At 52.4% G+C, this 22,894-nt stretch overlaps 6 protein-coding genes across 6 annotated transcripts; 5 read left to right on the top strand and 1 right to left on the bottom strand.

The window, feature by feature from the left end:
* Nucleotides 1-342: 342 nt before the first annotated feature.
* On the top strand, nt 343-5,008 carry V2A60_006570 (tubulin-tyrosine ligase; the record flags this gene model as incomplete). The annotated part of the gene is made up of 7 exons (XM_083257864.1): nt 343-385; nt 439-543; nt 606-892; nt 944-3,077; nt 3,132-3,241; nt 3,786-3,970; nt 4,042-5,008. The coding sequence occupies 7 exons, from the start codon at nt 343-345 to the stop codon at nt 5,006-5,008; spliced, it is 3,831 nt and encodes a 1,276-aa protein (XP_083113990.1).
* Nucleotides 5,009-6,607: 1,599 nt separating this feature from the next.
* On the top strand, nt 6,608-8,434 carry V2A60_006569 (uncharacterized protein; the record flags this gene model as incomplete). The annotated part of the gene is made up of 3 exons (XM_083257863.1): nt 6,608-7,622; nt 7,680-8,023; nt 8,081-8,434. The coding sequence occupies 3 exons, from the start codon at nt 6,608-6,610 to the stop codon at nt 8,432-8,434; spliced, it is 1,713 nt and encodes a 570-aa protein (XP_083113989.1).
* An 879-nt stretch (nt 8,435-9,313) lies between these two features.
* V2A60_006568 (serine hydrolase domain-containing protein) lies at nt 9,314-11,092 on the top strand (the record flags this gene model as incomplete). Its single annotated transcript, XM_083257862.1, has 3 exons — nt 9,314-9,529; nt 9,607-10,607; nt 10,669-11,092. The coding sequence occupies 3 exons, from the start codon at nt 9,314-9,316 to the stop codon at nt 11,090-11,092; spliced, it is 1,641 nt and encodes a 546-aa protein (XP_083113988.1).
* Nucleotides 11,093-12,118: 1,026 nt separating this feature from the next.
* On the top strand, nt 12,119-12,896 carry V2A60_006567 (Ran GTPase-binding protein NTF2; the record flags this gene model as incomplete). The annotated part of the gene is made up of 6 exons (XM_083257861.1): nt 12,119-12,125; nt 12,224-12,241; nt 12,309-12,373; nt 12,472-12,543; nt 12,604-12,705; nt 12,783-12,896. 6 exons carry the CDS (start codon nt 12,119-12,121, stop codon nt 12,894-12,896), a joined length of 378 nt encoding a protein of 125 aa, XP_083113987.1.
* A 1,266-nt stretch (nt 12,897-14,162) lies between these two features.
* V2A60_006566 (SNF2 family N-terminal domain-containing protein) lies at nt 14,163-17,332 on the top strand (the record flags this gene model as incomplete). Its single annotated transcript, XM_083257860.1, has 2 exons — nt 14,163-16,898; nt 16,979-17,332. The coding sequence occupies 2 exons, from the start codon at nt 14,163-14,165 to the stop codon at nt 17,330-17,332; spliced, it is 3,090 nt and encodes a 1,029-aa protein (XP_083113986.1).
* A 494-nt stretch (nt 17,333-17,826) lies between these two features.
* On the bottom strand, nt 17,827-21,365 carry V2A60_006565 (uncharacterized protein; the record flags this gene model as incomplete). Its single annotated transcript, XM_083257859.1, has 6 exons — nt 17,827-18,713; nt 18,762-18,834; nt 18,890-19,642; nt 19,694-19,854; nt 19,916-20,198; nt 21,360-21,365. 6 exons carry the CDS (start codon nt 21,363-21,365, stop codon nt 17,827-17,829), a joined length of 2,163 nt encoding a protein of 720 aa, XP_083113985.1.
* Nucleotides 21,366-22,894: the final 1,529 nt, after the last annotated feature.

The following is a 22,894-nucleotide window of genomic DNA, read 5'->3' as shown; positions in this document are numbered from 1 at the left end:
TGCAAGCAAGCCTGAAAATGGACTCTCAGCAGTCTTGCGGTACACTCTGCAAGCCCTTGCAACACGTCGCCAAACCGGGAGCAGGGCGATCAGGTCACGTGCGACAGACCGATTTGCGTTGCCCTGCCAACTGCCCGACTTGGGCTTCCAAACAATGAAAGGAGGCGTCACAGCACCTATGGCCGTGCTCTCCACTTTGTTGAGATACTCGGGGTTTCAAACTTGGAAAAGGTAACAAATCTCCTTTTCTGTCATCTTTCTTGTACTGCATCAATATTTATTGCAGTTGCGGCGTAACATACATCAGTCATAGCACCATTTTCTGAGTACGGGACGGGCAGTATGCCTGCCGCCACAACCGAAGTACCAGCCGTCGCGCTGTCCTGTATGTTTTTTGACCAAAATCGTATCCCAAGTTCGCTACTGATATACTTCCAGTTGCGAATAACTTTTGGGGCAAAGATGACGCCGGTGTCCATCCTCTTTTGGATCGAATGGCGGCGGCCAAGCAAACAAATGACGAGTTGAAGTCTTTTTATAGCGGTACAATATTCACCGCCTTACAATTCGAATAAGGAAAGCTTTCATACTAATTCTAGGAACAGCCCGAGCATCACTCGAAGACGAATATGCCAAGAAGCTTCTCAACCTAAGCAAGAAATCTCTGGGTTCGCAAGAGACTGGAACGCTCAAAGCGTCTCTTGATACTCTCCGTGGTGAGGTCGAGAGCATGGGCAAACAGCACCAAAGTATTGCGGCACAGATGAAGACAGAATTAGAAGAGCCATTATCCGCTTTCGCTGGTGGTATGAAGGAGCGCCGCAAGATCGTCCAGAATGTCATTGAAAAGATATTGAAGACAAAAATTCAACAGACACAGCAGGTCAACAAGGTATGTATAGGGCTGCAGTTCTATGGAAAATTGCTAATTTAACACTTTCAGACGCGAGATAAATATGAACAAGAATGCCTCAAGATCAAGGGCTACCTCGCACAGGGTCATATGGTCATGGGTCAGGAAGAGCGCCGCAACAAGGCCAAGCTCGAGAAGACGCAAATCAGTCTAGCGACATCAAATACCGAATATGAAACGGCGATCAAAGCTCTCGAAGAAACCACGGTACGATGGAACAGAGAATGGAAGGCTGCCGCGGATAAGTTCCAGGACTTGGAAGAAGAACGCCTCGACTTCACAAAGAGCAGCCTGTGGACGTTCGCCAACGTTGCCTCTACTGTGTGTGTTAGCGATGACGCCTCTTGTGAGAAGATTCGTCTCTCTCTGGAGAACATGGAAGTTGAGAAAGACATTGCTTCCTTCATTTCAGAGAGAGGTACTGGTCAAGAGATCCCCGACGCCCCGAAGTATATCAACTTCCGTAGGGGCGATGTTGACAACCAGTCTGATGTTTCAGACGATGATCACTACTCAGTTGCTCAATTCCCTCGCAGCATCAATCCTGCATTCCGTTCCTCGTCACCGCAGCCATCAACTTTCGAATCTCACCATGATCCCACATCCAGCTTGGCAAACGATCTTGCACACAGAGACAATATGATACAGCCTGGAAGCAGAGAAACTACGGTCACGCCGCAACGTGGACGAACCAGTCAAGGAAGACCTTCTGTCGATGGCCGGGACAACCTGATCCCCCCCGGAAGCAGAGAAACCACAGTCACACCGCAGCGTGGACCAGTCAGTCAAGGAAGACCCTCTGTCGATGAACAGTTCCGTCGAGGACCTCCACAAATGAGTGCACAACAGTACGATAGCAAGCAGCATGGTCCATTGGCGGCTGTGCCTCATGACCCATACCCTATGGATGGCATGACTATGCTATGCCGTACTGGCCCGCCCTCAGATCTGAGCTCTCAGGTTACATCTGCCAGACCATCTAGCAGGGATTCGCACAGCGAGTATTCGAACCCAAATTCGTTCTCCAGTGTCGAGCCTCCTAGTGGCAAGACTTCGCCGATCAAACAGGATCCTGAGCCCGTTGCTAGCCCTGAAAAGCGAGTATTCAAGAAAAAGAGCGGATTTTTCCAGAACCACAGCCCCTTCCGCCGAAAGAGCACTAAAGAAGTCAATCCCGAAGCGAATCGCAACACTTGGCATTCCAGCGCAAGCTCCGGAAGCCCACGCAGGCCGCCTTTGTACAGCCAAGAGGAGCAGGCCAGGCATTCGGCAACCACAAGGGCCTCTAGTCCCGAGCCTATTGATGCTCATGCGAGTCTCGCGCTTGGTGTCGGCCAGAATGTGCTACCAGTCTCGACTGCCGACACGCGGCGTAGAGGTGGCCACGGCCCAGCTGCTAGCGTTGATGAAACTGATCCAATTGCAGCTGCCCTTGCGGAATTAAAGGTCGGCAGTAGCAAGGCTGGCTCTGTCCGCATGTCCGCTGACCGCTATCATGGCGTTGCAACTCCAGCCCCTGGCGGACACGATTCTACGGCACCTACTCGTGGGACACCTCCGGCATATAGTTCCCAGTCACAGGTTTCGAGACTCGGAGTGCCTCCGCCCGCTGTGACTTCTAAAGCAATGAAACAAGCTTCTAAGAAGGTGGCCAGTCAGACGCGGAGCATTTTCGGCGAAGACAGCAGAGATGGCGGTATGTCGCCAAGCTCTCGCCCCGGAACCCGTGGAGGTTATGATATGCCGCGAGCAGCATCCCCTGCTCCTACGCGAAGTGTATCGCCACAGCCGAGAATGAGCTATGATGCTCGCTACCGCTCTGCATCTCCCAACCCTCGTACACAGCACCAGCGAGGCGGCTCACAGTCACACAATGATGCATACCGCCACGCCTCTCCCCACGGCTCTATGAGGGGTTCTGTTAGAGGATCATCACCCGCATCTTATGTGGACTACGGCGCTCGTCCTCACAGCAGCTATGGCGGCAGCGACATGGCAGTGCAGCTAGCTCCTATGGGCGGGGACATGTACGATTCCAAGCGCGGAAGGGGTGGCGATTCCCGCGCTATGGGGCTGTATGAAGGTGGCTCCCGCCCTCGTAGTAAGAGCGTTGTTGATTCTTCTCGCCAGTATACGCGCGATGGCAGGGTTATCCTGCACTTTGGTAGGTGGTCGCCGAATACTCACTATTGGACTCCGCTGACGTTTATCCACATAGCACGTGCTCTCTATATGTATCAGGCAGCTATCCCAGAGGAGCTGGGATTTGCCAAGGGGGATATCCTCGCTGTTCTGCGACACCAGGATGATGGCTGGTGGGAGGCAGAGGTACACGGCGGCAATGGCCGCGTTGGGCTGGTCCCAAGCAATTATCTTCAGCAATGCTAACTGCTCGATGTGAGAAACGATTTTTGATTGTACATGGTATGATTTTCAAGACTGAATGCAATGCACTGTGGAGGATTACTAGGTTGCTCTTTGTATACATATATGACTTGCTTTTCCCGTCACAGCTATGAGGCTCTTTCAGAACAGCACGTTGTATAGTATTCGCATGTCGAAGGTACAAACTACTTTTATTAGGATACAATTATCATTTACATACCTTTTCATGATTGTTCTTGATGTATGTGCCAGTTTCCTTGGGTCGTCACCTCTCGCTCCTTTGACCAATGGCGTCACATGCATCACGCTAGGGAGCTCGGGTGGGTCTGGTATTGGATACTGTCCCGCGGTGCGTCACTGTACTTACACTTCTCATCATCCTACGCTCTGTAGCAACCACTACGCAAATATGGTACAAATTCCCCTCAAAGCCCAATTTGAGCTGTAAGAAACAGATTTGATTGTAACAAAAACTAAAATGTAGTAGGAAACCGTGCGGGATGCCGTCCGGACCCTGACATCCAAGCCGATGCAGAGGTTGGCCATCAATGCGATGCTGGTCGCGTCAGGAATTGGGACCCTGCTGGGCCTCGCCGCAATCTCATCAGCACTTTTCTTCCAAGCCTACCTGCCGCAGCAGGTCGTGACAGCGCCGGTGTACCTGCAATATGGGTATGTTGACCCTTGCGCATGACGCTGACGGAGAAGGGCAAGTCGATTTGGCTAACGCGTAGGGCAAACAGATCGAGTCCGAACCCGTATGGTATAGCTCCATTGGTGGCGTCGCGTATGAAGGCCTTACAAGATTACGACATATCCGTAACATTCACGATGCCCCGATCACCGGCGAACCTCAACCGCGGCAACTTCATGGTCAGCCTGCATCTGATTGACTCGCGCGACCAGAATACTATTGAGGCACGTGCCGACGAGTTTGCCAGAAGCCATGTCGGCTTCGGGGTGAACAAAGCACTATTCAGCTCCCGCAGACCAGCGCTGGTGCCATACGTGGACCCGCTGGTGTCCCTCACGTCCCGCGTACTATTGATGGCGTACCACTTGCTGTCATCAACTTCTCAGCGACATGCGCTAACGGTGAAACTGGCCGAGCGTGTCTCGTTCGACAAGGAGTCGCTGAAGCCCGCGGCCGCGTATATTGAAGTGGAAGCCGGACAAGATATTCAAATCTACAGCACGCAGTTGACGCTTACGGCGCAGCTCCGCGGACTGCGCTACATAATGTTCCACTACCGCGTGCTGACTTATGTCATATTCACGCTCCTGTTTTGGTTCTTCGAGATACTTTTTATGAGCGCTGCGTGGTCGGCTTGGAGTACTTACACTTCAATGCCCGCGCAGGGAGGCAAGCCGCGGATAAGAGGATCAGCGGAGGGGGACGTTACCGACTCGGGCGACGACCTTGACCAGGATGGCGGCGGTGACGAGGACGAGGATGGCGATGAGGCGATGCCAAGTCGGAGTATCAAGCGGGACAGCTCCATAACTGTTAAAAGAGAGTCTAGGTTCAAAGGGGAGGAGACACCTGAGCGATCATTGGCCGATATCCCGTTTGCTGGCGCTGACGCGGACGACGAGGATGACTCGGAGGAAGAGGTCAGGAAGGACGGCGTTGTGTCGGGAAAAGGCACGAGCTATAGTAAGGATGGTGCAGAAACGATGCGCCGGAGGTCTTCGCAGGGCTTCGCATAATCTATAAACTGAGCTGACTGCCGATGACGGGCAGCACTAACATGTATGGCAGTGGTGGTGATTTGATACCCTTGCTTAATTGCTGATGGTCAAGGTAGTGTGCGGTACGCAAGCTGAAAGCCACACTCACGGTATGATTTTTCTTTCTTCATGTTTGCACCCTTTCATTTTCTTCAACAGTCCGGTGATGTTGTGCATGTTCCGTGAATGTCGTGACCGACCATGTTCCACTTGACGAGAGCGGTTTCAGCTGCAAGTGTGACGGGAACAGATTGCTATATACATGCTTTCATTGCTTTTTCCATGCCTTCCATGCCTTCCATTGTGTTCTATCTTCCTTGTCTTTCTGTGACACAGAATTGTGACTTGTAACATATTTATTCTGGCCACACATGTATTTCGGTTGTGATTAGTCGTAGTAATAAGCCCGGATAATACTAAGGAGGTTGGTGGCACTGTTGGGTACCTAGGTACCTACCTATCTAGGTAGGTACATATCCATAATGCAATTATCGAAGTTGCCAATTGATACCGAAACTACCTCCATACTGAGTACTTGGGAGAGACATTGTGAACATGTAGAATGTGTTGAAAATGGAAATAAAAGGGGCATTAATGCTGTGATTTTAGATCTCACCGTTACAGGGGAGCTAATCGAGGGAAGACGTTATAAGTTATAAGTAGAATCACGCGTTGGAAAATTAGATTTCAGCTGAGCCCGCTAGCCGTTTTTCAATTATCGCTGTCTGTTTTATTCATACGCTAAAGACTCCAATTCCCTACCTAGGTAGGTACCTAGGTAGGCAAGTAGGTAGGTAGGTATCCAGGAGTTTTACTTGACTCAAAAAGCTGGCGTGGGGCTCATCCAGAGGTAGCACTGGGCGCTTCCCGCTCTGTGCCGCCGTGGAGGAGCCTAACTTGAACTTTGCCCGCCACCTCGATCCATCACTTGGACACAGGCGTCGTGTCGAATTTCCTCCCTTTTCCAGCCTTCCAGTTTCAGCATCATTCGCGTCGAGGACATCGCAGGATCTCCTTGTTTGCAGTCTGATCTTGACTTTTCATTCTCCTTCGCTTTTTTTTTTCGGTCTTGTTAGACGTGCGTCAAGCCGCGTGGCCGCAAGCTCGCTCCATTACGCCTACCCCCACACCGCATGAGGGCATTCCAAGAGATACCCCTCTGCACAAATTTGCCAGCCAACTAGCCCGGCAGTACAGCAATATCGAGAAGTGCTGAGAACTTCTGCTAGAGAGTACCGATAGCAGTGCTCCCAAATCTCAACGCACAGTGCAAATCACCCGTCTGCTCTTTTCCTATCCACGCGAGACTAGGCGCCCTATTGAAGCTTCCGACTTCTGGCTCTCCCCACTGCCACTACCTTCATACTACTACTAGCGAGGCGGTCCGGTCCCTACCTCTACCTACCAGGCACGAACCCCCACCGCCCTTCCCCAACCACGACGACATAACCGCCTTCGCTCTCTGCTTTGCTTTTGCTCGATATTCGCAGCCCTCCCGCACGCGCCTGACCGATCTGCTACCCCTCCCGCCAAACTGTTGATACGCACGTATACTTAGGTTGTACCCATCGCGCCAAGATGCCCTGCTTTAAGGGCATTGCGGTGAGCGTTCACGCCAACGGAACCCCGCTGCCGGAGTATGGCATGCAGAAACAGTCTAGATTGTCACGCATCAGCACCTACATACCCGTCCCGCAGCCCTCGATAACCGATGATCCCAGCAAGCCTGAACCTGCCAAGTTTGCCATCTCCATAACCCTCCTTACTTCCGGCTTGCCGATCCCCTACTCTGCACCCAAGCCGACCGAGGCCAATCCTTACCCGAAGCCTCAGTTCGTTGGTGGCCTTCATCCTGGGTCGCAGGGCGAACGTGGCAGGTTCATGGGGCTCGTTAGTCCCTACATTCCCATGACCAATTCCGAAAACGAGACGATTGCTGCATACATTTACTTTGACGGTCGCGTCAAGGAAGAGGTTGCGACACTTCTGCGCCCGGGCGAGGAGACGTGGGTTAACAGCAGATGGGTCCAAGTCCCAGATTCCGAGGGTGGTGGTCTTGCTGAGCGCGAGTTCCTCTTCCGTGAAGTTGGCCTCGAGAGATGGCTTAACGGTCTGGATCTCCAAGGTCACGATGCTGCCGAGAAGCTCGAGAAGCGCAGGCAAAAGTTCCAACGGCGCCAGCAGCGCCAGAGCATATCCCTGGAAGGAGAGGATCTGCTCAGCAAGAAAAGAGGGACACTGAGATATGGCGCAGAAGATGGATCTCCCATCGAAGCAGTCTATGACTACTCAGGTTCATCCTCAGATGATGACGAGCCACCTGAGGCCACCGGCCAGATCAAAGTTGCCATGTTCCGGGTCCTTGCTTCCGGAGAGATTAAGAAAGGAGAATACTCACCTCAATTTGACGCCCATGATGGTGATGAGGAGGGAAACACTGAAAAGAGTGGCATAGATGCCGACGTCGAGCACACCACCAGCTTTGCTAAGCCAAAGACCTTGGATCCAAAGACGATCAGCACTCAAACGGTAACCGGAATTGATGGTCCGGATAAGCCTTTTGCGGTATTCACATTCTTTTACCGTGGTGATCGTGAGTATACCATGCCTTCGCTACCTCATCCACGCTGATAATTAATGTCCATGGTAGGCCAATTACAAAAAATTGGTGTCATGCAATCGGCAAAGACACACGCCCCAGCAGGATCTGCTAAACGGCGGTCGGGTCAGTTAGACTTTTCTAGCCTTGGCCCTTTAAAGGCCGGAGGAACTGTGGGCTTCTCTGCCTTCCGTGATCAGGCAACCGAAGCCTCCAGACGCCGCAAAGCCCGCAAGAAGAGCAACGGGAATATTGCTGACGACAGTGACGATGATGACGAGAGTGACGGTATGGCCAATATGGACCAGGTAGATGACAAGGATGAAGATCGAAAACTTGCACCTGAAGATGCGAAATCGCAAGGTGAACTGGCCGATGGAGTGAACCGCATCCATGTAAGTCTTCAATCGACCTTATTCTCCACTGTTACTTATTGTTAACCTGCCAAATAGCTTAAGAGAGCACATTCGGCCGACCCAGACGCAAACTCAACGCCCGGCACCCCGCAGCTCGGATCAAGCAACGACACGCCGGGCGAATTGGGCTCTAGCTCTGTTCAACCGATCCCCACGCCATCGACAACTGCTCATGCTATTGATAGCTTGACGGCTGAAACAACCGTGGGGAGTCCTCTCAAGAAGGCACGAGCAAGCGTTGACTTCGGCGCCACCGGAGTCGACAAGTATTCAAGCACGCAAAGCCTCAGTGCTGCTCTTGGCTCCGTCATGTCGACATCGGCACCTAGTACTATTCAGACTGAATCGAACAAAAAGTCGACGGCAGTCGAAGAAGAGGAAGAGTTGTAGCACATGCACGGGACTGGGCGCTATTATTTTTTTGCAAACATGATATCTCCTTGCTCTTGCAATGGCGTGGCATACCGAAACCGGCTCCTGAATGCATGCACATGGGAATAACACCAACAGGATTGAATAGGTGGCATTTGTTATTTTTGGACATGAGCCCAGACATGTTAGTACCATGTAGCAGAGTGATGCTACATGGCTTAGAGCTTACCTTCTTTATATGGACCATGAGGATTGATGCATACGGAATGGATACCTGTATATGTGGCTGTAGCAAGGCGTTGACTGCTTCTGCTTGCCCGAAAATTTTTCTTTGTTGTGAGAGTTGCTGGATTACTGCATGAAGGCCTGATTGCCGAACGATACTGGAGCAGATTACATGGCTTCGATATGGCGGACAGTAATTTGGATATACGATGCATTTGCTCGGAGCAGAATACGCTCAAGTGAGGGGTTGGTAGCGTGTGTCGCGCATACCTCCAACTGGAATATCTGTACTACGGTGTGATCGTGTAATGCTAAAACTTGATGGTTGCATGTTTAATATTCGACTGCTCTGTTTGACAAATCAACTTGGCTTAGGACCTTTTGTTTATTCGGCGGCCTCAACGCCGGGTACTCCATCCAGCAGTGGCCTTGCTACATGCTAAATAAACGTGCCACACACAGCCTGACCTTGATCATGACGTCTCCGCACTAGCTCGCACTTTCGACTTTTCGTACAGCTAGAGATTAGTCGCCGAATGCTTTTTCCCCCCTTTGAGTCGCTTCGTTGATTGCTAAACTGGTGCCAACAGCTCTACTAGGAACCAATACATCAAACACATCGACCTAAGAGGCTTCGCACGCCTCAATTGGGCAGCTCCCCGGCAGTCGAAGATGAGGTCGTTACGAGATACTGTCCTGGCGCTAGCTGTTGTCGCTGCACACGCGGCCAAAGGTAGCGACAGCCAGAAGCCAATTGTTCAGAAACACGAAACCACAGAGAACCCCCTCAATGACGAAATGGCCAAGTCGGTTCAAGAGTCGCTCGACTTTTGGCACGTGCCGGGCATGGCGGTCGGAGTCATTGACGACGACCACATATATACCGAGGTGAGTGACACAGCCATCATGTTATGGTCCCCCCTTCCTACTGTTACATATCTTGACCGATTTCTTCCAATGATTAGGGCTACGGCTACGCCACGCTCCCCGACGTGCGGGCCACCGCCGACACGTTGTGGTATGGGGCGTCGACGTCCAAGGCGCAGAGCGCGGCGCTGCTCGCGCACCTCGTTCACTCGGGTAACTATAGCCAGCTCGCGGTGCGCGGGTGGGAGACGCCGATCGCGGCGATTGTGCGCGACGACTTTGTTCTCTCGGACGAGTGGGCGACGGCGCACGTCACGCTCAACGACGCCGTGAGCCACCGGACGGGCATGGGCCGGCACGACCTGTCGATGCACCGGGTGCGCGGCGGGCGGCCCGTGACGCCGCGCGACGTGGCACGCAACTTGCGACACCTGCCCATGATGGCGGAGCCGCGTGTGCGGTACTCGTACTGCAACCTCATGTACGTGACGCTCGGCCACGTGGCCGAGACGCTCACGGGCGTGTGGCTCGGCGAGGCGCTGCGGACGCACCTGTGGGCGCCTTTGGGCATGGACGCGACGTACTTTGACACGGCGGACGCGCTGGGCGCGCCCCAGCACTTCGCAGGAGGCTACGCCTGGGACGAGCGCGCGGGCAACTACACACCCGTCGATTACATGTCGGTGACGGACGCCGGCGCGGCCGGCGGCGTCATTTCCAACGTCAAGGACTACGCCAAGTGGGTGCGGTGCCTGCTGCACCAGAGCGCGCCGCTGTCGAAGGAGACGCACGCGGATATAAGGACGCCGAGGATGTTTGTCTCGGCGGAGACGGACGGCAACAGCAGCAGCATGGGCATGTCGGCCTACGGTCTCGGCTGGAACCGCGCGACCATGCATGATCGTACTGTATTCGAGCACTCGGGCGGTATGCACGCTTACGGTGCCGAGGTGTTTTGGCTGCCCGAGATCAACTTTGGCGTCGTTGCCTTTGGTAACACGGCAATGTCGTCCAACTTTGCGGCACTGGAGATCGTGTACCGTCTCATAGAGGACAAATTGGGTATTCCGGATGATCAGAGGATTGATATTCGGGCCAAGTGAGTTAATGCAACATGTTGTGTTTTTGACGCGCCTACTGAAATGTGGTAATTTACATAGATCGATCAAGAGCCGGGACAGCTTGCCGACGCGGGAAGAAGCCATCGAGGCGCTCTTCCCCGATCGGCCCGAGACGCCGCAGCTGGGATCGTTTGATGCTGGGCAGCTTGTTGGACATTACAAGAATGAGGGTTGGGGTGACGTTACATTCACTGTCGCAGATAATTATGAGGGCAGCAACAAGACTGTACTCGTTGGACCGCGACCAGATACGTCATTCAGGCACACGTTCATCTTGGAGCACATCACGGGCGACTATTGGCTCGTACTGGCCTCGATGCTGGGCAACAGTCGCTATACAAACGCGTATTTTACCGCGAAGTTCGTCGCTGGAGTCGATGGAAATCCGAGCGCCATGGACCTGGATACCCAAGGCGTCAGCAAAGCTGGCGATGGCATTATCCAGTTTACAAAAATAGATTAAAATGCGTGAGCCTGTTCGTATAGGCGATTCAAATTCTGGAAACATGTCTGTGCAGCGTTAGCGTTTGTGCTTGTGTATGTTGAGATCAAGTGATTGCAAAGGCTAGTGTGCGGATTCAAGTCAGACTGTTGAGCTTGATAATTGAATGATCAACATGGAGATTCAGTTGGCCGTTCTTAATGGAAGTTTTTGTCATCATGAAGAAAAAGGACAAACATGTCGTGGCAGACGAAGTATGTCAAGGTGAAGCAGAAAAAAGAGACCTACCAAAGTCAATCAAGAGGAACTTGAAGCCCAAGCCAGAAACTGCAGCGGAACATGTATCCAGCATCTCCTAGGTGCCATAGACACAAACCAGGTCCGCTTTGGCTGTATGATGCTCAATTGAGTATGAACAAGTATGAAGGGTACAGCCCTTTGAAGGGAGGAGAGTTGTGTAGAAATTTGCGAGAGCCAGTATTCTTTTTTTGTATGTCAAGATGCTGGTTCCCCGACAAATGCATATCCCGCTTAAGGAGCTTCTGCAGCAGGTCGCCTTGGGTACCGGTACTTGGGCGCGGTGCGCAGAAAAATTGGATGACCGCGGCGGCCCCCCTGTGGTTCCAGACACCTGCGGCCACTGTATTATTAGCAGGGGCATTACCCAATGTCGCGCAGGCTGACTTGCCTACAGCCTGGGACAGGGACTGCAGGTGGGCAGCGCTGGCAACGACCTCGGAGGCCTTGACCTTTTTTTTTCCCGGTCTGGCTGGCTGGCCCGGATAGCGTAATTATAATTATTGTAACGCGCGCTGTGCACTGTGTTGCCCCTCTTCCCTGGCTGCCAACCCCACCATCCACATCAAGGCCAGCTCTTTGTTTTGGGCACCCGCAGTTGCAACAACCCGACTGACTAGTCTGAAAGCTCTAGAGTCTTTTTGATCTCACTCTTTTTCACATCTCTGGTCGGCTTGTGAACCTCCCTTGCTCCTTAAACTACATCACAAAACCTTTCTTCGCCACTTCAGTACCGCGAATACCGTCACCATGTCTGGTATGTGCTCGAGCTTTGCCCCTCCCCAAAGGAGGGGTGGACAAACCTGACAAACGCGACGAAGTCGCAGAGTGACTAACCAGAGAAAATGGCGGTAGGCTTCGAGGACATTGCTAGTACGTGCCCGCCGCACCGAGACCGAGCCCTGCGCGAATGCGTAATCTAACGAAATACCGTCAACAGAGCAATTCATCGAATTCTACTACCAGCAGTTCGATACGGACCGCAAGAGCCTTGCCTCTCTCTACGTGAGCATAGCCAGCCAACCCCTCATCCTAGCGGAGGGTGACGACCTTGAGTATTGGTCGCTTCGGGTGCTAACGTTTTCTCTTTCTGGGCAAAATAGCGCGAGCAGTCTATGCTGACTTTTGAGTCTGCTTCCGTTCTCGGAGCCACTGCTATTGTCGAGAAGCTCACTGTACGCAATGCCCCGGCATGAGCCCTCTGTTTGTACCTCCTCTAACATTCCCCGACACAGTCCCTGCCTTTCGAGAAGGTTAAGCACCAGGTCTCTACCCTCGATGCCCAGCCCAGCATGGTTGAGGGTGGCGTCGTTATCCTCGTGACCGGCCAGCTTCTCGTAAGCCACCCCAAACTTGCGATGCGCCAGTCGCATGTCGCCCACTAGTACAGCTACTGACATAACTTCTACTGTAGGTCGACGAAGAGCAGCGCCCCATGAACTACACCCAGGCTTTCCAGCTCGCCCGTGACCCTGCCAACGGCCAGTACTTTGTTTTCAACGACGTCTTCAAGCTGGTCTATGGTTAGATGTTGACGCGGCTCGGTGAGACAGCAGAGCATGTGAATGGCATATAGAATAGAGCACTAGTAATGCGAAGTTGTGCTAAAGCCCCTGTGATAGTTGTTGAGGATGGCTTTGCAACCGTTTGCCAGTTGACTGCTTCCTGGATGCCATGCTGGGTTCCAGGCAAACTTTTATCATGCTATGAGGTGAAAGTAGATAAGAAGACTGCAGGCCGCCAATTTATAGAAGAAGGGACCTCCAATGAAATAAAATTCAATGTTAAACAAATCCACAAACCCAGGTCGTTTGACGAACCACTAAATGACGGGAATGAGCTATCAGGTACACCCGTGGCATGATTGAATAGCTCATCAGGATCCAATTACAGTCTCCCTACTCCGTACTGAAGCTGCCACTGTCTCAGGTTCGGCAAGCTACTATTCATTATGGATGAAAGGAACGTCTAGCTGTTTTTATATCTCATTTAATCGAAGCCCCTCCGTCCAGGCCCGAACTTTTACCTTTTTTTCTATATTCCCCTTTCCATGGTATCTCCAGGTGCCTGCGCGGGACGGGGTACAAAAGAGGAGTGGTGAATATTTCCTGGCCAGTGGTTACAGTGGCTTATTACTAGATACACTGTCTACATGTAAGTAAGATCAAAACTTTACTACTACATGTCAGAGAAGGGCATCATGCGAAAACAGAAAAGAATAATCAAAAGGTAGATCTAGTTTTATTCTATTTTTACTATTGCTTGTTTATTCTTGCTGAAGTCTTAACAACCAGTTGGAGGCTGCGTTTCCGGTCACTTCTATTTTATTGTGTCAGTGGCCTCTGGCTAGAGGTCCCACCTCGGTGTACCTAGCCCCAGCCCTTTTAGTACGTACTGGGTACTCAGGTAGCAAACGCTTTTTTCTTCCTTTTTCTCTTGGCGCTCGCACTGTGCAGCGGGGTATCAATGTCAGGCTCAGCACAGTACTTAACGCCAACAATGCCCCCGCCGTGGTTGCGCTAACGCCTGCTGTAGTTGCTGGGGCAATTATGTCATATGCATTCAAACAAACTGTGCAAAAGAGACCTCGTTTTTGTCTATATGCAATGTTCAAGATTGCACTCCATGCGACGCAAACCGTCTGATGAACCAGAACGAGCGATATAAACCAGGCTCAGGCTTTGCATTTAAGCCGGCAAATAGCATCGCCTCCCAGAAGCTCCCAGACTTCTTCAAATCGCCAAAGAAGCACCACAAACTGATAGATCCAGCCCTCCACGAAATACGCGACACAATGGTCAACGAACGCGCACCACCTTCACAGTCTTTGGCTAGTCGACTCGCAGGAAGTGGCGGCGATGGGCCTGCAAGGGCAAAAGCAGCGGACGATGATGACGATATTAGTGCTATCGTCAGCGGTTGGTCCTCACTGAACAATGATAACCGCCAAGGATCGAAACCGCCGTTCCCAGAAACCACTAGAGTCCCACAGTTTGGCCATCCAACGAAGCTGGTTTCGTCTCGCAAGCAAAAGGCTGATGTCTTCATCCGCCAAACAAGTCGCCCCGAACACCACATCAGCAGCACGAAAGTCACCGCCCCAAAACCTCGTGCATATGCCGATCGCAAACCCCCTCCTCTACCCGTCTTCAGTTCAAATCAGAGCGATAAGCCCTCCCGTGGAAAGTTTGGAGAGGAAGTATTCTATACTGACCCAGCAAAGGCCAGTGCGGACCTGAAAGCCCTGCTGGAAGGTGGCATGGAGGATGAAGCTGAGGAGGAGGAACAAGCACGATCCGACGCAGCCAACACAGCACCTGCTGAAGATAAGGCAGAGAGGTCCAAGAAGCAAATCAAACAGCGCATCAGCAAAGATGGCAAGGTAGATGGCTTAAAGGTCCGGTTATTGCCCCATCAAGTTGAGGGCGTTGAATGGATGCTCGGCCGTGAACTCGGCCCTGTGAAGCGAGGCACGGTGCCCAAGGGCGGGCTTCTTGCAGATGATATGGGTCTTGGCAAAACTCTTCAAACTGTTTCTCTCATTCTTTCAAACCTCAAACCGGAAAAGGGCTCAGAAAATTGGAAGCCTCAATACGAAAAGATGGAAAAGACAACGCTAGTCGTTGCTCCTCTCGCTCTCATTCGGCAATGGGAGCATGAGATCAACGACAAGGTAGAAAAAGCTACCGGAATAAAAGTTCATGTTCACCATGGCCCGCAACGAACAAAGAATTTCAAGGATCTCACAAAATACAATGTCGTGATTACGACATATCAGATCTTGGTATCAGACCATGCCGGCTCGTCCGAGACTGACGATGGCAAGAAGACTGGCTGCTTTGGCCCAACGTGGTGGCGCGTTGTTCTGGACGAAGCTCATACGATCAAGAACCGCAATGCCAAGTCAACAAAAGCTTGCTATGCCCTACGCTCAGAATATCGCTGGTGTTTGACTGGCACACCGATGCAAAACAACCTCGATGAACTACAGTCGCTCATTCGGTTCCTGCGAATAAAACCATATGACGAACTGCGTCAATGGAGAGACCATATTGACCAGCCTTTGAAGAACGGCAAGGGACATGTTGCCATTGGCCGCTTGCACAGTGTTCTGCAGTGCTTCATGAAGCGGCGCACCAAGGATATCCTCAAGGAAGAAGGGGCGTTGAAACCTGGAGGCAAGGCCGCCGAAGGCGACATGGACGACTCGGGCCCTGGCTTCAAGCACACCGAACGAAAAGTCATCACTGTCTCTGCGGAGCTTTCTGTTGCAGAACGCCACTTCTACGATCGTCTGGAAGATCGTACTGGAGAGAGTATGAAGCGTATGATGGAAGAAAAGCTCAACTATTTGAATGCATTCACATTGCTTCTACGTCTGAGACAAGCTTGCAATCATCCAAAGCTCGTCGAAGGCAAGATCGAGAAGGATCGAGATGCGATGACTACTGACAGCAGCCAAGGTCATAGTCAAAAGTCACAAGACTCTGAGATGGATGCCATGGCGGATCTCTTTTCTGGAATGGGGATAGAATCCAAAAAATGCGATGTCTGCTCCATGGACCTCCTCAAGGACGATGCCGCGAAGGGACTCAGTACTTGCTCGTCTTGCAAAGAAGACATGGCCCAATTTAAAGAATTTGAGAAGAACCGCAAGGCAAAGAAGAAGGCGAAGCTGACGACGAAGTCCAAGTCCTGCTCTCACAAGCAACGTCAACCAGACCGAAAGCAGCAAGCAAAAACCAGGCAAACCAGCCGACGTCCACGAAACCGTAACGCTGTTATTGACAGCGATGACGAGGACGATGCTGAAGGTAGCTGGCTTGTATCGGAAGGCGAAAGAGGCCCGTTGAAGCTCGGCAAAGCTGGGGGCGAGGAAGACGAAAACGCAGCTGGCCCGACGGAGTGGCTACGGTCAGATTCTGAGGAGTCTGAAGACGAGGACCAGAGCAATTTGAGCAGCTTTGTCGTGGACGACGATAATGACAAAAAATGCACACCAGAAACTGATGATTCTGTCCTCTCTATGGACGCTCTGACTAGGCAGCTTGCGTCCCAGACACTGCAGGATAAACCAATTGCAGTTTCCAAGACCTCTGTCCCGGAGAGTGATGACCATGACAGCAGCTCTAATGATGAATCATCGAGCTCTGCGTCAGGCATTGATGAATCGGAACTATACTCTGATGACGACGTGCAGCCTGCACCAGGGACGAGCCAAATTGTAGCTTCGGCCAAGATTCGCGAGCTTAGCCGCATCCTGCGCGCCGAAGCGCACGACCACAAATTCATCGTTTTTTCCCAATTCACTTCCATGCTGGACCTCGTCGAGCCGTTTATTCGCAAAGATGGCTTCAAATTTACCCGCTACGATGGTAGCATGCGCAACGACGAACGCGAAGAGAGCCTGCGCAGACTTCGTGAGGATAAGAACTGCCGTGTGCTCCTGTGCAGTCTAAAATGTGGTAGCCTGGGTCTGAATCTCACGGCCGCTACACGCGTTGTCATTATTGAACCCTTCTGGAATCCTGTACGTTGCAGACCCCCGTGATGGAGCCCAAATCCTTAAATCAACCACGGACCAGTTCTACTAACCCGCTGTATTATTAGTTCGTCGAAGAGCAAGCTATTGACCGCGTCCATCGTCTCAATCAGACCGTCGATGTTGTCGTCTATAAGCTCACCGTCGCCAACACAGTTGAGGAGCGCATCATCGACCTGCAGGAGAAGAAGCGCCTACTCGCCGAGCAGACTATCGACACCGGCGCCAAGAAGGGTGCACTCAAGCTCGGCCTCAGTGAAATCATTGATATGTTCAAGCCCGGCGGCGCGTTCAGCAACGGCACGGGCTCCAGCGGCCTCGGCGAACAGACTCGGGCCGCTGCCGCGCGCTTAATGGGTGTCGGCGGCAAGAAGACGCCGCCGAAACGTGAAGAGAGTTCCATTTACGGGCGACGTTGGTAACTTTGGACCGCGCAGAGCCAATATTGTCTCGCTTTCGCTTTTCCACTTGTGCATTTGTGGCGTCAAGAGGGAATGAGATGCTTGTCTCGTGATCTGTATTCAGATGATATATATTTTTGATGCGTCTCTCTTAGCGTATGGAATTATGGCATAACATGGATTTAGGGCTATAGAGGAGGGATTTGGACTTTGGATGATACCGAATAGCTATGCTTTACCAGGAGAATTATGAAAAGCTTTTCACGAAAAACGCGCAACATCAACTGAGAACTGAAGCGGTTCCTTATATTACCCAGACACCAAAACAAATGTTGCGCTAGCTAGCTAGTCATGAAGTATATGCTGCTACCAATTGCCCCCCCTCTCATGTTTTTCACGTCAGTGTTTCGCCTGTGATAGCAAGTCAATGACTACATAATCTACGGACACAGAATACCTCCACAATACTCAGAAGAAACCCCAAATGGCCCAGTTCTTCCAACCGCCAAATGATTTTAGTAACCACCAGGCTGGCGGTAGTAGTCATTGGGACTAGGCGCGCTGGGGCCATCCTGGGCAGAGGCTCCAGGAGGGACGTATGGTTTGTACTGAGGCGCACCGCCACCGGCAGCACTGCCACCGGGTGGCTGTGGGGGCTGACCTGTCGGCACAGGAGGAGCCGCTTGACTTGGCGGCACGTAGCTCTGATAGTGCGGCTGCGAGGGTACTTGCTGCTGGTGTGCAGGCGGAGAAGCGGCGTGTGGTGCGTTGCCACCGGCTTCGTCTTGGGAGTAGAAGCTATTTGGGTTGTGCGGCGCAATGGGAGAGTCGTAGACGGAAGTGGCGAGCTCTTGGGCCCCGTAGGTGCTCTGAGGTCGTTGCAGGGGCTGCAGAGGAGGAGGCTGCTGGGCTTGCTGGGACGGCGGGTGGTAGACTTGCTGAGGCTGGGGTGAATAGGGAGTGTAGCCTTGACCCTGAGGCGGAGGTGATGTGCTGTTGGGCACGGGCGGTTGCGAGGAGGAAGGGATACGGGGCGTCGGGTCGCGAGGGGGATATTGCTGGGGAGCAGGCTGTTGGTGGCCGGCCTGAGATGTAATCTCAGCTCCGCCTATATAGAACGGAGCATTACCTGCTTGGCCACCAGGTGGAAAGTTGGGGGGAGGAGAGGATGCTTGGTAACGATGGTCTGGGCCAGCCGGGGGGGCGGAATTGTAGTATTGGTTGGGCTCCTGCGAAGGGGGTGGCTGGCTGGGATAGCCTCCTGCCTGAGGGTAGCCTTGGGCAGGCCGCATTGCATATTGCTGGTAGTTGTGTTGAGGGGGGTGCGCCATGGAAGACTCGAGAAGGGACTCGTAGTCACGGCGCGCCTTGATGAACTTTTCATTAAGCTGTGTAAAGTCATCTGCATGGTATTAGCATGTGATAACCTTTGGGGAGAGACCGACAGTACCTTTCTTCTGCGAATACTTTTCGATGAGCTTAATGAGCTTTGGGCGGATAGCTAACGTCTGATGGTATAACTTCTGGTGAATGTTAGCATACGGAAGCGCTCGCAACTTTTGCCAACTTTGCTCTTACCGAGATCTCCTCGTTATCCTCCTCCCGAGGACCTGTGTTAGAGGCGCTTAGCAGAGTCAACAGTTTCTCCACGTTCTTGATTTCCGCAAAGACCTCGGCCTCCATTTGTGCTTCCCTCTGAAGCTCGTCAGGAGTTGGATCCGTGAGCTTCTCGACGTAGTTAAGCGGGAAGATGCCGGTGTTGCCCTTGAGCGAACCACGCCACCAGTCTTTGTATACACTCTCGAGCACGGCAATAACATCGCCCTTCTTGAACTCGAGCTCACCGGGCTCAGACGGTGCGAAATCGAACAAGGCACGCACTCTGCTAACCGTGGCTGCCGTAGTACCAGCGGCCACTGGTGGAGCTGGGGCGGCGTCGTCCTTGCCAGAGGAGCCAGGTTGGGCGGAGCTGGAGGATGCAACAGCCTTTTTACGGTCCTCTTCTTGCAAACTCAATTTTAGTGCCATCTGCAGCTCATCGTCTTCCTTTTGTCTGTCTGATGCAGTGAGACCCTGCTTTTGCGGCGCGCTCGGGGCTTGCAACGTGGGGTTGGTTTGCTTGAGTCGGTAGTAAGCGTCGTACATGATGCCAAGCTCAGCATCTTTGCTGAACATGTCGCTCCAGTCCTTCATCTTTTCCAAGATCTTGCTCTTGACTTGTTGATGTGTGTTTCGGTCGTTGGCCAGCTTGAGAAGGGCGTCGGTAAAGGCACGGCTGGAAACTTCACGGTGCATGGGCTTTCCGCAGTTTTGGCAGAGCGCATGGGCAAGCTGAACGATAATTAGCATGTGTAGGAAATGGCAAATCCTCAGAGTAGTTACCTCGAGTGTGTATAGTTGGACATTAGCGTTGCGATGCGCGAGTCGCTTAATCATACTCTGTACAGCTTCCTTGGGGCCGGTTGGATCGCTGGTGGCTTTGTCGCATACCTCCATGATGGCACCCCAGTCCTCAGAGGTGAGGTTCTCATCCGTCGCCTTGGCTGTGAGCAGGTTAGAATTTCCACGACGAGAATATGTATTGCGACTCGTCACACGACTTACCGACAGCATCGTCAAAAGGACCGACCGCCGCCGCTCGAAACATGGCTGTGGTGCTTGGGTCGAGAAGCAGGTGGGTGAGAGTCGGTGAAGGTGGAGGTTGGGCGAGGTCGAAAGGCGATCCGGGGAATTCAGAAGTCAATTTGTGATTGGTAGATGGTGTTGAGGATGTCGCGGGAGGCGTCGAGTCGATGCAGAGGCCGTCGCCGTAAATGAGAAGAGATGCAGGCAGTGGCGAGCTCAGTGGCCAGTGGGTGGACGTCAGCCAGGCGCAGGCGAGTTGGAGCTAGTTCGTCATCAGGACGCGAAGGCTGGTGGCCAAGTGGGGTTGCGCGAGGCAAAGGGTACCTATGTATGGTGGTGCCCTGGGGTTAGGCAGTTGGTTGTTGGAGACGGCAAGAGTCGGGTATAAAGATGAAGAAGAAATGACAACAAGAAGAAAATGAAGACAGATGGTGCAGAAATTAAAGATAGTTCTGTCATTTTCGCAGAGACTACACTATTACCCTCTCGGAGGTTTTTCTTCCCTCGTCACAGGGGTACTCTTGACCTGGGCCCTATTCCGATGCTACCTTACTTAGTACCTAGGTAGGTACGTACCTCCGGAGTAGCAGGGCGTTGAGAATGCCTGGGCTAGGTACCTACTCCGTACTTAATAAGGGAGCTAAGAACCTACAGCCTACCTACTAACCTACTAAGTTACCTAGGTTCTAAGTAAGTAAGGTACTTACTTAACCAGTACTTAGGTAAGTACCTGAGTACTTACCAGTACAGTGCTGTCACCATCATGCCAGCCTCTGTGGCCACCACAATCAGCCTCGGCCTCCAAGGCGAGCAACGAGGCCTTCAGAGCGGACGTGTCCTCACAGCCCTACAGGGCCGCGCGGCTTACAGAAGAGAGGTTTGCTGCGAATCAGCAACGGCAATAGCTATCTGTGTGGTTCAGACAGCTATTCTGTCATGCTATCGATGGCGAGTGATAGTGATGATGAGCTGATGGCTCCAGGCATTTGGTGTTGGGCCGGGCTACACATAGGACTGAGCAAAAAGGTGCACACAACCGCAGGTTTAAGTACCTGAATGGCCAAGAAGGAAAGGCTGTACCCAATCATGATGGCTCAATATCAAAACGAGAAACGACTGCATCCGAAACGTCTTATTAAAGTCACATTCCCAACCGATGGCTTCCAACCACAGAGGGTAACAAACTGCCAACCGAGCTATGCACGGGCAGCACAGTCACTAAATTGCCGAATCCGCAGATCTCGCTGCAATGGTGGTTTGACAGCTGTTCTGCAATACGTGGCACAGAGCAAGACGAGTGAGCTCTCTTCAGATGCATCTCACGATGGTGGCCACCAACGGTCACACGGCAGCTAGGCAGGCAGAGAACTGTGGCAACCTGATAGTCGGTTCACGGTTGAGCGTGGTCGCCGTTCACTCGTACATTCATGAGTTGGCTGGCTCCTGGTGAATGAGGATGAGGTTGGTGTAACTGGTGTCAGGACGGCCACAGCGACAGCTCGAGACAGCATCACGGGTGACTCAGTAATAAGGGCCAGCGAATGATTGTTCCCAGCCTCGACCCCTGCAGCGACAAGCATAGCATTCACAGCCATTATCACAGAGTCAGCGCATGTCCAGGCATCCAGGGTCCCACGGTTCTCGACATCAAGGTTGCACGATCCAAAGAGGTGTGTGCCCGGTGGAATATGGCAGCCGCAGTGTCCGTGATGAAGCAAACTCCATGTCTCTATTCTTTTCTACGGTTGCTTCCTTTTTTTTTTGACTTTTTTCCTAAAAACAGAAGAAGAAGAAGGAAAGAATCCGAGTAAGTTGCATGCATGTCCCGCTGCTAAAAGTAAGTAAATAAGTAGCCAAGCAACCAGCTTGTGACTGGGAGTCCCAGCAGTCCCCCAGTGCCAGCGGGTACGTACCAGATACTGCATCGGGACCTGACCGGTGGGGCAATCAACGGGCGTCAGTGAGGTATCTGCAAGCCGTGATTGGGTACAAGATACTTGCCATAATGCAACCCTTTCTTGACCTCCCTACTTACTTAAGTACTGATACTTAGGTACTTACTCGTACTCAGTAAGTAGTCGTCTCTTCCGGTCACCAGTCTGTCTGTCCCTGGTCGGTCGGTGCTGGACGAGTTCAGGGTGCCTGTTATTGTTGTTGCTGCCTTGTTGCTTATTATGCTTGTCTCTTGTCTCTTCCCCGTCTGCCCCATGATTGATGGGCACGCCTAGCGCCGCCAGTCCATCTGCCTAGCTTTATCTACTTAGGTTGTACGCAGTACTTGGTCGACGCTGGGAAGGTACTTGCTTCATCTACCGCTCTCCTGCAAGTACTCAGGTACCCCGATAGCAAAATGCGCCCCCCCGGCACCCGCTTCTTCTCCACGACTTGTTAGTAGCCCTGTGCCCATTGCGTTATCGACGCTGCCGTTCGAGTCACCTCTCTCATCGACCACCGCTCTTCTCCTCTTCCTCATTCAACCTCGCACTCCTTGGCCTGTCTTGCTATCTCTTCATCATTATTCCTATCCTGCTACCTCGTTCTTCCTTCCTGTCATCGGCCCTCTCCTCTGCCAGCCCATGACAAAAGCTACCTACCAAATACTTATCGGATCAGCATCACGAGGTCCCCGACCTGCCGCTACGAATGACCCGGCCTCGGACCCATCCCCCATCACACATCGCTGCCAGTCCTCATAAGCACTTGACGAGCTCGACCATCGCCCTTCCATCTCCGATATCCATACTTCCAATCCTGCGCTGTCTCCCGATCTGAGCTTGCACTCGCACCGAGCCCTGTCCTCTTTGTGTGCTGCTCTGAGCTACCTTGTGTCAGCTGTTGTCCGACCACTGGTGACTAGCTGCTAGTCCAATTCATTGTCCCTCTACCTGCTTCGCCCGCAGAAACTGTGCTTGATATTCCATCCACCCAAGATCATTATCGACCGCGAATCAACGACGA

Source organism: Cordyceps javanica, chromosome 4 (genome assembly GCF_051103115.1).
Source record: "Cordyceps javanica chromosome 4, complete sequence".
In the NCBI taxonomy this organism is placed as follows: Eukaryota; Fungi; Ascomycota; class Sordariomycetes; order Hypocreales; family Cordycipitaceae; genus Cordyceps; species Cordyceps javanica.
Note: the sequence above shows the minus strand (reverse complement) of the source record. Positions and strands in the feature narration are given on the sequence as shown.